At 44.1% G+C, this 14,660-nt stretch overlaps 1 protein-coding gene across 1 annotated transcript in view; it reads right to left on the bottom strand.

Moving 5' to 3' along the window:
• PGR (progesterone receptor) overlaps positions 1-14,358 on the bottom strand; it is a 91,188-nt gene extending 76,830 nt beyond the window's left edge. Inside the window, exon 1 of the mRNA XM_060234905.1 lies at positions 12,902-14,358. Within this exon, the coding sequence (XP_060090888.1) occupies positions 12,902-14,358 (1,457 nt within the window). The remainder of the gene's footprint in view (positions 1-12,901) is intronic.
• Positions 14,359-14,660: the final 302 nt, after the last annotated feature.

The following is a 14,660-nucleotide window of genomic DNA, read 5'->3' as shown; positions in this document are numbered from 1 at the left end:
CCCAGGCTTTGATGTATCCCCATAAATGCTAGTGCTTATTCCCTATACGTTATCACTCTCAAAATGTCAGCGCAGGGTTCATTGTTGAAGACTCCCCAAGCACGCTAAATATGGCACCCAGCCCGACTTCTCCGCAGCCTAATGACACGGCCCACTCAGATCATGAGGAGGAGAGACCGGTTAATAAAAAGGACTTAGATCTCTTAAGATTAGATATCCACAAATATTTCAATTAAGCTATCATAGAACACATTAAGCCCCTGAAAGAAAAGATCAACGAACTGTCAGAAGATCTGAATACAACAGCGAGCATAGCTGAGCGCTCTGCAGAATTAGGCTTGTCTCTTAAAGGTGAACTAACTGTTCTGAGAGAAAATGAAACTAAGCTGCAGAGTAGACTGACTCTCTTAGAAAATAAATGGCGGGCTTTAAATATTAAACTTCGTGGTTTTGAGGAGGGAGCTGAGGAGAAAAAAGACTTGTTGCTCTTTATTGCGGACTGGCTGCAAACGACTTTTTTGCTGCCTGACAATATGGCGTCTAGCATAATTAAAGTGCAGAGACTTGGCGCCATTTCAACACAACGACGCAACTTCACCAGAGATATACTAGTTCAATTCTCAAACAACAGAATTAAAAATCATTTTGCAAAAAGCAAGACAAAGAGATGGAGCTACACACAACGGGAAAAAGATTCTGATCCTGCTGGACCTCTCACCAGAAACGCTTGAGAAAAGGAAGAAACTAAAGATTATTTCAAGCAAACTCCATGCTAGTAATCTGAGATTTAGATGGAGCCTGACCTCAGATCTCCTGTTGTTCAAAAATGGCGCCTTCTACAGAGCCCATGATGCGCAATCCGGAATTGCACTGATGAACGCTCTTTCTATAAAATACACGGAGGAAGAGGAAGAAGAACTACGAAAGAACTTTGTCTACTGAAGACATATCATCACCTGAAGAAGTGGTTTAACAAGTTATACCTGTGCACAAGCATTGCTTAGGACAGTTAAAGTTCTCCTAATAGCAGAAGCCCCGTTGGGCTCTAATTAATACAATGGTGGTAGGAAAATTGTTAACTAGCATGCACCTGCTATTTTACCTTCAGCAAAAGGGTGGCTGGTTAAGCAAATAAACTCATGTACATACTTATGTTATTTTAAGCTTACCTGCACTATCCAATTTACCCAATTAGATGAAATTTGATATTTAAAGCATTTATAAGTCTACCTTTCTTAACTTCACGGGCATAACTTATAAATCCTACTGTTTAATGAAATTAGTATAATTTATTATTCTTATGAACTTGTATTTAGGGTAAATCGATTTATTAGCAAAATCATAATGAATTAATTTTGTGGAAATCTAGGTTTTTTTAGGTGATCTTAATTTTTGACTTGATGAATTTTCTAATTTGCATGTCTTAGTACAATTGGTTAATGCTAACAGACTAAATGAAAGGGAATGTGTTACAGAGCTGGGTATAGTCTAAATGATAAGTAAATTCAGGAGGGAGGTCAGTATGGGTGATTTTAAACTGTAGATCTTGTTCCATCTGGTTTATTAAGCTATTGATAATTTCTTAAACCCTGCCTTGTTTACTTGAGTGTCAGAGTCTATCTCATAGCAGGTTAAATTGTTACTTTTGGAAAATTTCTGAGCTATTAAGAGCACTATCTTAAACATTTGATTTATTGCTTCTAATTCCTGTAGGTTAAAACCTGATTTTCAAAATTATTGCAGGAATGCCACCTATGATGCACCAAGGTTAAGTGCAAAGTTATTTCTTACAGAGCTTAAATTTTGTTACTCATAAGCAAATAATTGTTGGAGTTTTTAACTATTAAAGTAAAATTGGGGAAGGGGCAGGTAACAGAGTTTATGCGTTTTGACTGAAGCTTTTGCCCTCCTAGGAGAGATAGAGAAGTTTCTGATAAGGGAAACCTAAGGTTTTTTCCCTAGCTTCCTGTGCACCAGGAGGCTGTGAAACTCTACCCAGAGTTTGGGTACTAGGTGGCAGAGTCTACCTATTTACTTTTGTTGGCGCGTGTGGTGGTGCCAAGTTCCAGTCCTTATCCCCATTTTGTTGTTATTTAGTTCCCTTTTAGTTGGTAAGGGTTGCAGTAAGGTATAACATACACTATTTGATTTAGACCAGTTCCCAGTTACGAAAAGTCTGACTAAGCTCCTGGTAATCTATTAAACATTAAATCCAGTGCTTGCAATGTCCAAAAGTTTAAAATTCTTGACGTGGAATTACAGGGGTTTTAAAAACCCAATAAAACGCATACGCATCTCTAATTTCTTAGCTAAGGAACACCCAAATGTGGTTTGTCTGTAGGAAACCCATGTAAGAAAACGAACACCTTTTGGCCTACGCTCTAAATGGTTCAATCAGGTCTTTCATGCGCCAGGATCATCAAAGGCAAGGGGGGTGGCAATACTAATATCTAAAACTACTGCCTTTAATTTGCAAAATTCTAAAACGGATCCCAAAGGAAGGTATATATTTGTTAAAGGCTCTTTAAACGGCAAACCTATAACGATTGCTTCTGTCTATACACCTAACAATGGCCAATTATCTTTTCTGAAGGAGGTCTTCTCTGAGTTGTTGGACTTCAAACATGGTGATGTCATCATCGGAGGTGACGTTAATTGCATCGTGGACCTAAACCTTGATAGGTCAGGTGGTAAGAGAGATAAATCCCGACACACGAAAAAATCAGGTTTAAACAATCTTTTATGTTCTCTTAATTTAATAGACATCTGGAGGTCACTGAACCAGAAAGTGCGTGATTATACCTACTTTTCGCATGTACACAACTCATACTCCAGGATTGACTATGTTTTAACCTCTCCAAATCTCCTTGCCTGTCCCCACAATGTTAAAATCGGGTCTAGAACTATCTCAGACCACTCATGGGTATCAGCAGAATTCACTCTGCAGGAATTAGACAACAAAGGCCAGACCTGGTCCCTGAATAAACTTCTCCTGTCTAAAGATAGTATATGTGATAAAATAAATCAGCAGATACAGGAGTACTTTCAGCATAATGAGAGCTGTGGTGTCTCACAGCATGTAGTCTGGGATGCCTTTAAGGCAGTACTTAGAGCAACCTTATTTCACTGGCGTCAGCTTGCCATAAAAACAAAGACAAAGCTATTCTGGAACTTAAATCTAAAATAGCCGAGCTGGAAAAAAGGCATATGAAATTTGGAGGGGAAAAAACTTTAAAAAAACTTTCATTGGAAAGAAATAAATTGGAGTTGATTGAAACATCAGATATTCAAAAAAGGTTGCTTTATGTGAAACAGCAGTACATCACCAAAACTACAAAATCTTTAAGATTACTAAAATTTAGACTCCAGCAAAATAAGACTAACTCACTGATCCATTCTATTAGGTCACCCCAAGGCGATGTACATGTCACACCTCAAAAAATTGTTAACGTCTTCCAAGACTATTATACCTCTTTGTATAAATCATCTATTGACACTGATCGGGACTTTAAAAAATATTTGAGGGACATGAAATTTGGCCAAAAATTATCTAACAACGATGCTGAATTCATGGACAGACCTTTTTCAGAACTGGAAATTAAGGAAGCGCTATCCTCCATTAAAAATAACAAAGCTGTAATGATGGCTTTCCAATAGAGTTCTATAAAAAATTTAGTTCCAGCTTGTTGTCTCCTCTAACTAAAACCTGTAATTTAGTAATGAAAGAAGGTGTAATTCCTGAGACTTGGAAAGACTCCAAAATGATAGTAATCCACAAAGAAGGGAAGGACAAACAAGACCCTAAATCCTTTCGTCCAATCTCACTGCTTAATCATGATTTTAAAAAATTTTCAACGGTTTTTAGCCCACAGGTTGAATAAAATTGTTAGTTTATATGTCCATCCGGATCAGACAGGCTTCATCCCTGGTCGGTCCATTTCAGATAATATTAGGAGAACACTCAACTTGATTCATTTCGGTAAAACAACTCAAACAACTTCCCTTATTCTTTCGTTAGACGCGGAGAAAGCGTTCGATAAATTGGAAATTACATATTTAAAAGGGGTTTTAGAACAGATGGGGTTTGGCCAAAACTTCTTAAATTCAATAACGGCCATTTATAACTCCCCGAGAACGCAAATAGTTATTAATAACTTCAGATCCAATGCAATCACCTTGTCTAGGGGCACACGTCAGGGTTGTCCCTTATCCCCGATCCTATTTGCTTTATCACTTGAACCCCTAGCCCACCTGGTGCGTACAGATCCTGAAATTGAAGGGACAGTGATAGATGGGGAAGCTCATAAGATTAGTCTTTTTGCTGATGATGCAGTTATGTACTTTAAAAATCCGATAAATTCACTAACTAAATTAATGCAGGTAATAACAACTTTTGGGAAATATTCTGGCTTCACAATAAACGTATCTAAGTCAGAAATTTTCCCGATTAATGTGCCTCCAGATGTGCATCATAAAATTAAACTTACGTTCCCTTTCAGATGGGTTGATAAATCATGGCGCCATCTAGGAATACAAATCCCTACAGAGTTATCTAACCTGCTTGAGGCAAATTATAAACAACTATATAAAACAGTTAAGACAAATCTAGCGACCTGGTCAAAGCTCCAACTTAACTTATTAGAGAAAATTGACCTGTTAAAAACCTTTGTTTTGCCTAAGTTTCTCTTTTTATTTCAGAACATCCCTATAGAAATCCCAGGAAGTGAAATGAAAATGTGGCAAAAGAGTCTATCCCTTTTTTTGTGGCAGAACAAAAAGCCAAGAATAGCATACCAACTGCTTGCCAAACCAACTGACAGGGGGGGGGGGGTGGTTAGGTGCACCAGTCTTGGAGAAATATCATTTGGCAGCCCAGCTGAGAAATATTTTGTTGTACACTAGGAAAAGCTGTGATCTTCCATGGCTACAGATAGAAGCTGCAAGTATTTTTCCTGTAAATCTCAATGAATTTGTCTGGAGCAGTGAGACGGACAGGAAAAAGACTGTATTAGCCAACCCTTATCTAAAATATACTTTGAAGATTTGGGACAAGTATAGATCCTTAGTGGTCCAACCATCGACGCCAGTAATGTCCTTTCTGGGGCAGACTGGAGAACCAGTTTGGTGTAGTGGTTAAGTGTGCGGACTCCTATCTGGGAGAACCAGGTTTGATTCTCCACTCCTCCATTTGCACCTGCTGGAATGGCCTTGGGTCAGCCATAGCTCTGGCAGAAGTTGTCCTTGAAAGGGCAGCTGCTGTGAGAGCCCTCTCCAGCCCCACCCACCTCACAGGGTGTCTGTTGTGGGGGAGGAAGGTAAAGGAGATTGTGAGCTGCTCTGAGACTCTTCGGAGTGGAGGGCAGGATATAAATCCAATATCTTCTTCTTCTTCCCTCCAGGCTTGTCTAAAGAAAACTTTAAGAGCTGGAGGAAGGAAAATATTATTAGAATTTCAGACATTAGCTCAAAGGGGAAACTATTTACACGTACTCAACTGGAAGCTAAGTTCAAAGTTGAAATTCCCTGGTATGAGTACCATCAATTACATGATGCTCTTAACAAAGTGGTCCCTGTGATGCAACCTATTGGCCAGCTGAATGCCTTTGAGAAATTAATCTATGAGGAAGAATCAAGAATGAAAGGTGTAATTGCAAAGTTGTATTATTTATTAAATCAGAGAAATTGGACACAGCCCACATCTCAGCAGAATGCGTGGGGTAAAGATTGCGAATCACAATGGTCAGAAGAGCAGCGGCACACAATTTGGACATCATCTGTATGCAAATCCAAATGCACTAACTTTAAACTGCAACAATATAAATTAGTCTCAAGGTGGTACTTAACTCCACAAACTGTAAGTCACGCACATAAAAACACTAGCTCTATTTGCTGGAAAGGTTTTGGTGCCTCTGGCTCCTTCATTCATTGCTGGTGGTCGTGCCAAAGAGTGCAAAAGTTTTGGAACACTTTAATAACAAAAACTGAAGCAATTGTAAAGGAGACCATTCCTCACACCCCTGAATTTGTCCTTCTGAATCTATGGTCAAAGGGGGATTTTCCCAAATTGAAATCAGAACTTATCTCATTATTACTCTTAGCAGGTAAACTACTTCTTGCAAAACATTGGAAAACTACTAAATTGCCATCGCTAACTTTATGGTTTCAGAAGGTATGGGAAATTATAATCCACGACAAAATTGCCTCCCAACTCACTTTAGGGGATAATCCTAGGACAGGGGAAAATTTTGTAGAGAAATGGTTTCCTTTTTTGGACTTTGTAATTAATAGTTCATCGAAGAAAATTATGATGCCAAAGAAGTACCTAAATTTTATTATACATTGAATAACATTTGAATGTTCTAAGGCAATTCTTTTTATAAGAAAATTGTGCAACTGCTTACAGAGTTGTTTTTTCCTCCCCTCAAGTATGTGTGTGTGTGTTGTTCCCTGTGATGTATGCATTAGTAATGATGTTTAAGCCAAGGTTTTATGTCTGTTGTGATTTGATGTTTATTGCTTTTTACAAAATAAAAATTTTAAGTTTTAAAAGTTAAAGTTGCTTTCTTTCCACCTCACTCTCCTCCCTTCCTTTCATTTATTTTCCTTCCTTCCTACCTGCCTGCCTGCTCTCAAACATCTGATGTTCATGTCCTGCAGCTCTCAAACATCTGACGTTTATTCTATGTGGCTCTTATGTTAAGCAAGTTTGGCCACCCCTGCTCGAGAGGAATGTCAAATGTGGTGGCTCAGTAACAGAGCATCTGCTTGGTAAACAGAAGGTCCCAGGTTCAATCCCCAGCATCTCCAACTAAAACGTGTCTAGGCAAGTAGGTGTGAAAAACCTCATCTTGAGACCCTGGAGAGCTGCTGCCAGGCTGAGTAGACAATACTGACTTTGATGGACCGAGGGTCTGGTTCAGTATAAGGCAGCCTCATATGTTCATATACGTTGATAAAAGCTTACTCTGTATAGGAACATTAAGGATGACAAAAAAATTGGCAAAGCTCAAATGAATGTGGAAGCATCCTTCAACATGCCTAATAAAATCACACGTGACATGCCTCAGCCCAGCCCAGAGGTAACAAGAGTAGACCTGTCCCTTTAAATGCACTTGATATAGATACAATTTGGGGGAGGGGAAAGTGTATTGATCAGATTTAAGGCTCCTGTTTGTAGGTTACCTCCCCATAGACTTTTCCTCCATCTTAGTTTTCTTTCAGTACTAGAAGTGAACAAAAGGGGGGCAGATGCAAAGAATAATGCAGGGGCCTCCTGTGTCCCCTTTACTCTTCAACCCCCAACCCCAAACCAGGAATTTGTTGAAATGTTTTTGCACTGTTTGGCTTTTTCTTGGGTAACTACTAGTCCTCACTACACTTAGAAAATTAACATACAATTGACATAAGAAGAGCCCTGCTGGATCAGACCAGTGGTTCATCTAGTCCAGCACATTGTTTTATACAATGCCCAACCAGTTGCCCTGACAGATCCACAAAGGGTAAAGAGGACAAGGACTTCCCCAGATATTGCCTCCTAGCTCTACTATTCAAAGGCACCTTAGCCATTACAAAATATTTAGCTGTAAGAGAGCTGGATGTGTTCAAGACCTTTGAGTCAAAAGAACAATAAGATAAAGTACAAGTGCTATTTAGAGATTTACTGCCTCTGAACTTGGAGGTTCCTCTAACCCACAATAGCTAGCACACAATTTGCCCAACCCTGCACTAATCAATAATCAGTTGCAATGAGGAAGAAAGTAATGAAGAGGTTTCATAAATCAGCAATTCCTCACAGGAGCAGAACATCCAAGAGACCTAAAGGGTTACCCTGTCTGAAAGAGCTGTTGCATTAATTTCAATGAATGTGAATACAAAAATCAATGCTCTTGACTGAAATAAACAGAGCAGCTCTAGAATACAATAACCTCATGTATTGTATTGTGTCAGAGGGCAGCCATATTGATTTTCAGAAGAAGATCTAGATTTGAGTCCAGTAATGCATTAGAGACCCACAAGATTTTCAGAGTATGACCTTTTGAGATTTTGAGATTAGCAGGGAGCTGGCCTCTCAGGTCCTATTGGACTCAAATTTAGAGGCATTTTATTGGACTTTAGACTATGATAAACCTACAGTACTTACTCAAATGTTGACAGGGCTTTTTTCCAGGTATGCCATCAAGAAAAGGGGGGGTATCTTAAGTTCACATACAAATTAGTTATGTCCAATAATTAAAAAGAAGTTTTGTGTATATTAATGGTGGGTGGGTTGCCTTAACATTCACGATAATCTTTTTTGAGGAAATATGGAATTTTGCCTTGATCCATGGAACCTTCCATTATCTCATGAGAGAATAACACTGCTGTAGCATTCCCATCTCTCTGAGAATCTGCTACAACATTTGTAAAGTCTCAGTAATTTCACAAAGGTGTATAAAAAGGTAAAGGTAGTCCCCTGTGCAAGCACCAGTCATTTTCGACTCTGGGGTGACATTGCTTTCACAACATTTTCACGACAGACTTTTATACAAGCCTTGAATTCAACCGGAGCTCACAGGAGCACAGCTCCTGAATCTTTCTGATGGTTCCCCCTCCTCCTCCCCACCTTGTCCACTGAATAGTAGGTGCAGCTGCATAACAATCTCTGGATGAGCTCCACCACCTATTTTTCTACAAAACGTCCCCTAGGTGTATATAAAAAGGAGGCTCACTGACAGATGCCACTTTCTCTGCCACACCAACCATCTGCTCTTTTCTGGCACTGCCATCTTAAGCAGAACAACACACTTCTAAACCTACTGAAGTCAAGGTACTTCAGAATAGAGTGACACTCTAGCTAGAATTAACATTTTGAGTTTGTTTTTTGCTTGTATGTTTTCTGGTGGGGTGTTTTGGGAACAACTTTCCTTGTTCTATCCATTTCTAAATTCTGAATACTCATAAAAGCACAGCAGAGGGGATCAAAAAGAAACCCACATAGAAAAATTAAACTAATTAAATAAAAAAACAGAGGTCTCAATGCATTTGCTATTTATAAACATTGTCTACTGATCCACCGGAGGACAATCAGCAAAGTACAACAATCAGGACTGTCAACCAGTTAAATTAATTTTAGTTGATGATTCATTTGCATTTTGAGTTATTAACCAATGTACATCTGCATACTACTGAAACTTCAACTGAGTTATTTATATCAGGTGCTGAAGCAGGTACAAGAGAACCTGCACATTTTAGTAAACAAAATCTGACACTTGTTAGAAAGGCTGTCTTTTGTATTCTTTTTTCTTCCCTGTTACAACAACAACATGACAAAACCAAACCCACCACAAGTGCTCCAAATACACAACCATGTTCCCCAGCCCTATTAACTAACACTTAAACCGCTGGATCTACTGATTAAACCACCTAAAACATACAGCATTAATCAGTAAAATAGTTTCCAAAATATTCACTTTTAACTATAACCCCACAAACTTATTTCTTAAACAGAATTACCACTTCAATCTTTCTGAAGGTGTAGCACACCTTCTACAGTCCAAACTATGATCCATTCTGATGTGGTTCTGCTAGCTGGGGTACCAGGTAGGACACAGGTGCCAGGTAGTGGCAGGGGGTAAACCTCACCTCCCAAAAGTCCACTCACACCCAAACACATATTCTTCCCCTCCGAACATGGTAGGCTTGGATGGAGGCACAGGTCTTCCACCTCCTTCCTCTCATCTAAATATCACTGTCTGAAGAAGTTCCAAGCCAATTAAATGCTGACAGGTCATCTCCGCTGACTTCAATGGAATTCATCTGACGCACATCCGAGGACTATCGCTCAATCAGAATGAGGCTCAAGTATGAGAAAGGCTTGTTTTGCAGACAGAGATCTCTTTTGATATCTTCTGATCAGTTTACAGCTTTTAAGATGTTTTAATCACAATATCCTCCAACAAGAAACACACAGATGGGCCCTAATATCTCTCTGCTACCACAAGGTGGGTTTCTTGGCTCCTTCTCATAGTCCCACCACCACCCATCCCATGAAACTTGTTGTCCATATGGGTCCCCAATACCCAGTTCAACCTTTTCAGGAAACAAAAGGCAAAAAGACTTTGCTAGATATTACTGTTCAAAATTACAGCACAATTACTGGAAGTTCATTTCAACACAGAGAGTTTGGGTATCTACAGAGTCCACTCTTAATGGCAGAGATGTCCATTTGAAGTTTTTTTTCTGAATGTTGTGGGGTGTCAATCACCAGATGCTTGAAATGGTTGCTTATAAACCAGGGCTATTTTTTTGTAGAAAAAGATCAGCAGGAACTCATTTGCATATTAGACCACACCCCCTGACACCAAGCCAGCCAGAACTGCATTCCTGTGTGTTCCTGCTCAAAAAGAGCCCTACTTACAACCGTTTGATAGTTCTAAGGCACAGAATCCTGGTGCTTCCCACTCCTGTTCTATATGATATTTTATTGTATGCACTAAATTGCTACCCCCTATTAAAAAACAACAATCAGCTGGAATTCTCCTTTGATCAGCAGTTTAAACAGAGAGGATTACGGGGTATGAATGGTCAGTCTGAATGCCAAAAGACTATGACTAGATTTACAGCTGACAAAGTGATCTGGATTTATTTATAATGCATACAAAGTTGTATGTCATCACTTCACAATTTTTATGAATGGTTTCTATTTTAGGAGCTCCGTCCACAATTGGCATGAATGAACTTTGCCCTTTTTTGTGCAAAGAAACTGTATTTAAACAATCTTCACTCTTAACATTTTTTGGGGGGGTGGGAAAATTTCTGGGGAACTACAAAACACCACAGAAAAGCTGTTTTGTCTTCAGGCAGCAGTGACTGACAAGAACTCATACATACCCTGCCACCAATTGTGTTAGTCTTTAAGGTGCTACTGGACTCTTGCTCTTCCGTACTGCTGCAGACAGGCTAAGAGGCCTACCCATCTTGATCTAGCTCCAGGAAAACAAGCAAACCACTTCTCTACTCAGCAGTGGTCCTATTGACATTTGTTGTCACACACTTTGCCTCACAGCTGGATCATCTGTGAGGAGAAACCCACATCAGCCAATGACGGTGCAATCCTAAACACATTTCCCTGGCAGTAAGGCCCACTGAGCAGCCTTTGATAAGATTCTGAGAAGACCTGCTTAGGACTGCCCTTTAGGCCTCTCCCCACCCCCATTGTAGGCGTGTGTGCCTTGAAAACAAAAAGGCCACGTTAAAGGTTTCTGACCAATCCCTGGCAAACTGTAGGAAGACTGATCTGCAACCCTAATTTCAGCCTTTCCTCTGCAAAGGTATAAAGAGCGCAAGCTGCAAAAGGTGGATTAGTCATCGAAACGAGAAGCTCCTCTCCTTCAAAAGACTTCCGATAACAGAGCTGGAGAAAATTTTCTGCCCCTGTCCCAGGACTGGAGCGATCATCACAGGTACACAATCAGCAGGTGCACTGAACAGCAGCACATCACACCATTTTGCTGAGCATGCAAGCAGCCACAGCCAGCCCACTGACCTGCCGGCAGCACTGCAGGTCCTGTCAGCCATGGGAAATGGCAAGAGACGGAGTTGACAGCCATCACTGTCTCCAGACTCCCTCCCATGCTGTTTGCCAGGATTTGCTCCCCACACATTTGGCCGAGTGCAATTCTGCCTTCCTTTCCTTTGCTGGCACACCAATGTCATCACAAGCAGATGGGGCTTTATTTGGCACTCATGTTGCCTACCCTTTCATAGACCACGCTTATCTGAACAGACAAACGTAAATGGTAAGTTACTTCAAGGCGATCTAATCACAACAAAAAAAGGAACTATCAAAAACAGCCTTCTCTGTTATGACATAAAGGCAGCGTGTTTTTAATCACAGCTGTATCCTACCTCCTTCAGGATCTCAAAATGACATTCTGAACCCTTCGTCAACAACAGATCTCCTCACCTTTCCACGAGTTATCGCCAAAAGTCACCCGTATCCAAGCTACGTCAGTGTGGGCTGGATCCAGACACGGTAGATTATTACTGCACAGGGTAGCAATGAGTGGGAAGCCACTGGAGGGCTCCTATCACAGACAATCATTCACTTACTGTATTTTCCTCTTAGAAAATCCTACAGGTGCAATATGCAACCGTGCACTCACACTACACTTAAATAATGTGTTTTGCAAGTGGATTTTTGCTATATACAGTAAAAATCCAGTTGCAAAACACATTATTTAATGCAGTGTGAATGCACGAGGAGGGACGGTGGTTCAGTGGTAGGGCATCTGTTTGGTAAGCAGAAGGTTCCAGGTTCAATCCCTGGCGTCTCCAACTAAAAAGTGTCCCGGCAAAGAGGCATGAAAAACCTTAGCTTGAGACCTTGGAGAGCTGCTGCCAGTCTGAGTAGACAATACTGACTTTGATGGACCAAGGATCTGATTCAGTATAAGGCAGCTTCATATGTTCACCCCAAGCTTGTATCCCACTTATGCGTATTGGTGTGGGTGTTTCCAAATCGATTCACATCTGCAAAGGCAAGCAATGAAGCAAGCAAAAGTCCTCTTAACTGGCTTGCCCCCCCAAACATGCCAGATTTTAAAAGTGGTGCTTTTAAAAGTGAACATAAGAACATAAGAGAAGCCATGTTGGATCAGGCCAATGGCCCATCCAGTCCAACACTCTGTGTCATACAGTGGCCAAAAAACCCAAGTGCCATCAGGAGGTCCACCAGTGGAGCTAGAAGCCCTCCCACTGTGCCCCCCCCGCCCCCGCCCCAAGCACCAAGAATACAGAGCATCACTGCCCCAGGGAGAGTTCCAACAATATGCTGTGGTGCTTAAAAGTGGTGTGGCATTTGCGGGGGTGGGGGGTGGGGTGGGAGAATGCAAACCTTTCCAGGGGAGATCACCCCTCCTACCTTATATAGCTCAGATAAGGCGGGTAGAGTTGGGGGAAGCCGTCTTTGAGGCCGGTGGGCGGCAAGGCCAGCTGCGGCGGCCCGTGGAAGGCCAGGGGCTGGTACAAGGCCGGAGGCGCCGTGCTGGAGGTTGAGGGCAGGCTGAGGCTGTCCCTGGCCACGATGCAGCTGGCGGAGGCTTTGCAAGGCGCTGGGCCGTAAGAGGCAGCCGCAGCACCGGCGGCAGCTGCGGCTGCCGCGACCTCCGCTTTGTAGAGGACGGACTCCAGCGAAGAGGAGGAGGCGGAGGCCTCGTGGTGCCCCCCGCCACTTCCCGCGCTTTTGGACGGCGGGGGCGCGTAGTCTGCGCAGGGGACGGCGAGGGCCAGCGGCGAGCTTTTCCCGCCGAAATAGGCGCCGCCGTCGCCGGGCTGCGGAGGGGGGGCCACCGCCAGGCTCTCTTCTTTGATCTTGAGGCCCGGCTGGAAGTCGCCGGCGGCGAACAAGTAGTGCGGCTGGGGCTGCTGCTGCTGCTGGCCCTCCTTGGGCGAGTAGGCGTAGGGGGCGAAGGGCGGCAGGCTGCAGGCGGGCGGCGAGGCCAGGCGCTGCTGCTGCTGCTGCGGGGGGCCGCCGAGCTCGTATTCCTCCACGTCCAGCAGCTGCCGAGTCCTGGCGGCCAAGTAGGCCGAGTTGAGGGGCAGGAGGGGCACGCTGACGAAGTCCGCGTTGTTGGACGACGAGGAGGAGGAGGAGGAGGCGGCCCCCGGGACGCGCCCGGACGGCGCGGCGGGCCCCAGGCTGTTGCCGCTGCCGGAGGCGGCCGCCCCCAAGTCAGGCTCCCGCGGCGCAAAGGCGGGCTCGCTCTTGGCTGCGTCGGCGGGCGCCGCTTCCTTCCCTCGGGGGCTCCTGAAGGCGGCTCCGTCGGCGTCCCGCGCTGCCTTCCAGGGCGAAGGGGCGGCTGTCGGGGAAGGCGGCGGCAGCAGCAGGGGAGCCGCGTGGCCGGAGGCGCCTCCCGCTTTGCCGTCGGGGCCGCGGCGGTTCATCAGCGCGCCGGGGAAGTCGGCGAGCTCCGAGCCGAAGAAAGGCCAGGCGGGCCGGGAGGGGCTGTCCGGGGAGGGCGAGGGGGCCAGGAAGGTGTCTAGGACCCGGTCCAAGGCATCCTTGTCCGCCGGGGAGCCGCAGCTGGCCCGGATCGAGGAGGAGTTACCCTTCGCGCTCTCCTCCTCCGGGAGGTACGCCTTGGGCTCGTCTTCTTCCTCCTCCTCCTCCTCCTCCTCCTCTTCGTCCTCGTCGTCGCTGCTTTTGGGATACAGCAGCCCGTCCAGGGAGAGATCGAGCGCTTCGACGGTCCCCTTTCGGCAGGAGCCGAGCTCCGAGGGGTGGGGGGCGCGCAAAAGGAGCGAGCCGTCTCGGGGATCGGAGGAGGAGGAGGAGGAGGCGTGAGCCCTGGGGTCCCCTTTGGCCTTCATCTCTGTCATAGTTCGACGGGGAGGACAAGCAGTCCAGCGGGGCTGATCTGGGTCGGGAAGGGGGGGAGACTAAACAGGGCTGGCCCCCTAAAGGCGCCCGGGCAACATCTTGCCGTCCCCTTCGACGGTTTGGATCCGTCCTGTCACATAGCGAGGCGCACCCCCTTCCGCCCGCAAGTTAGAGAAGTGGCCGAAAATGGCAAACCAGATTTGAATAGTTTAAAGTCCCAGGCGAAGGAGACCGAAAGGATCCGGCTGGAGACGACGAGCCGAGGAAGGCTTCCAGACGCGGCTCCAGATGAGCGCTCCAA

The sequence above is a fragment of the Heteronotia binoei genome, chromosome 3 (assembly GCF_032191835.1).
Source record: "Heteronotia binoei isolate CCM8104 ecotype False Entrance Well chromosome 3, APGP_CSIRO_Hbin_v1, whole genome shotgun sequence".
Classification (NCBI taxonomy): Eukaryota; Metazoa; Chordata; class Lepidosauria; order Squamata; family Gekkonidae; genus Heteronotia; species Heteronotia binoei.
This window is presented reverse-complemented; position numbering and strand designations above follow the sequence as displayed.